The sequence below is a fragment of the Schistocerca americana genome, chromosome 2 (assembly GCF_021461395.2).
Source record: "Schistocerca americana isolate TAMUIC-IGC-003095 chromosome 2, iqSchAmer2.1, whole genome shotgun sequence".
NCBI lineage: Eukaryota > Metazoa > Arthropoda > Insecta > Orthoptera > Acrididae > Schistocerca > Schistocerca americana.
In genome coordinates, this window is record NC_060120.1 from 716,128,228 (window position 1) to 716,130,113 (window position 1,886).

The following is a 1,886-nucleotide window of genomic DNA, read 5'->3' on the forward strand; positions in this document are numbered from 1 at the left end:
TCAGCTTCTGATTGTACTGAGCTTGGATGTCAGATATAGGTACAGTAGATCTCCAGTTATGGGAATTCCAGCAATTCAGATCACCAGATATCCAGATCACTTTGAGGAAAGAGAAATTTGTACTTTATGAATAAAATGGTTGATTTTGTTTGATAGTTGTTACATTATATAATAAATACGCTGTATGCTTCTGGATCATTCTAAAATTAATCTGCAGTAAATGTATTAACAAAAAGAAAATATTCTAGTGAACAATGAATACAATATGTCCATTGCTGTGTGTATGGTGCCCATCATTCAGTGCAACCTACATCTGAGTCATATTTGTTTTGTTTTGCACATGTGTTTTCATGTACTGTGCAGCAAGTCTTCTAAAAGGCAAGGTACTGTTTCTTTCACTGGAACACAAAATAAACGTCCTTGAACATATAAGCAAAGACATGAATGGTAAGCATTTTTCTGAGATGTTACCATGGGAACATCAGAAATTTCAGACATAAAGAAAAACAAGTCCTCAGTTTTGAACTTTCTGTCTTTCCTTGACAATGAAGACAGGATTTTGTCAAAGAGCAATGGAAATAGCGGAAAATAAAGAGCTTGAAGAGGCCATATTCAAGTGGTTTTTTTCAGCAGCAAACACTGGGAAACCCTCTTTTAGGGCTGACTGTAAAAAACCGAAACTTTTATCAGAGATAATCAAATGTTTGTCCTCATCTAAAGTGAGCAATAATTGGCTACAGTATTTCAAGGCAAGGCCCAGTATCTGTGAGTTGGATTTATGTGGTGAAAACCAGTGAGCAGATCCAAAAGCAGCAGAAAATTTTATTGAAAATTCCAAATTGGAGCAGGATCTTATGACCCTGAATTTTTATATGGCACATATGAGATGGAAGTCTTTCCCTGAAATAGCTTTAGCTTCTAAAAGTGAAACAAGTGCTCCTGACCATAAGGTTAGTAAAGACCATATTACAGTGCTGAACTGTGATAACTCTACAAGAAACCCCTAAATACCCCTTCTTTTGATAGGAAAATAGAAAAAAATCCCATAGTTTCAAAAATGTTGAACTTCTCATCTTTTACAAGAACTGACCAAAGACCTGGGTGACAGCTACTTTGTCTGTGAAGGATATTACTCAATTTTCCTACCTGGATATAAAAAGTACCATAATGACATAGGGAAAGAAGGTAGTAAGGTGATGTTCATTGTGGGCAATGCAGCCATCAACCCTACAGAAATCCTTTCTGATACCGAAGATCGATGTTTCAAAACACTCTTCCTTCCAAAAAACATAACATTTTTGCTGCAGCCATTGGGCCAATTGGCTATTGAAACTAAGAAATGACAGTACAGAAGACAGCTGTTGATGAGGATTTTGATAGAAAGGAAATGAAGTGGGCATTGTGGCTCATCACCTGAAACTGAATTTGAAAGACTGCTCTGAGATTGTTGTGGATGCAAGGAATTTGCTGAAGACAACCTCATTAAAAAGACTTTGGAATAAATTGAAAGGCATTTCAACAAGAAACAGGAAGATCAAAAGAAGAAGTGGAAAAAGAAGAAGAAGAAAGAATAGCAACACAGAAAAAATATCATTTAAAGACATAAGAAAGATACTTCTGAAAATTCTTGAATGTCCTGATTGCAGTGCAGAGGATATAGATGAGTGGTTTACTTGTGATTTTTTGGACCCTTGATTCCAGATTCTCAGTGAACACAAAATCACTCAAAATGTGAGAAAGGAAACTGATGACCAGGAGAATGATATTGTCACTGAACCAGTTATGAGACCATCAGCTGCTAAGACTTTTGCACATATTAACACTGTGCTAACATGGATTGAATGGCAGCTTGAGTGTGACCATATGCAGTTGCTCACCATCAAGTG

At 36.4% G+C, this 1,886-nt stretch overlaps 1 protein-coding gene across 1 annotated transcript; it reads left to right on the plus strand.

Annotated features, from left to right (window-relative positions):
- The first annotated feature begins 545 nt into the window (after nucleotides 1-545).
- Nucleotides 546-1,343, plus strand: LOC124594374 (jerky protein homolog-like). Its single transcript, XM_047132742.1, has 3 exons — nucleotides 546-759; nucleotides 802-954; nucleotides 1,084-1,343. Exons 1-3 carry the CDS (start codon nucleotides 546-548, stop codon nucleotides 1,341-1,343), a joined length of 627 nt encoding a protein of 208 aa, XP_046988698.1.
- The last annotated feature ends 543 nt before the right edge of the window (nucleotides 1,344-1,886 follow it).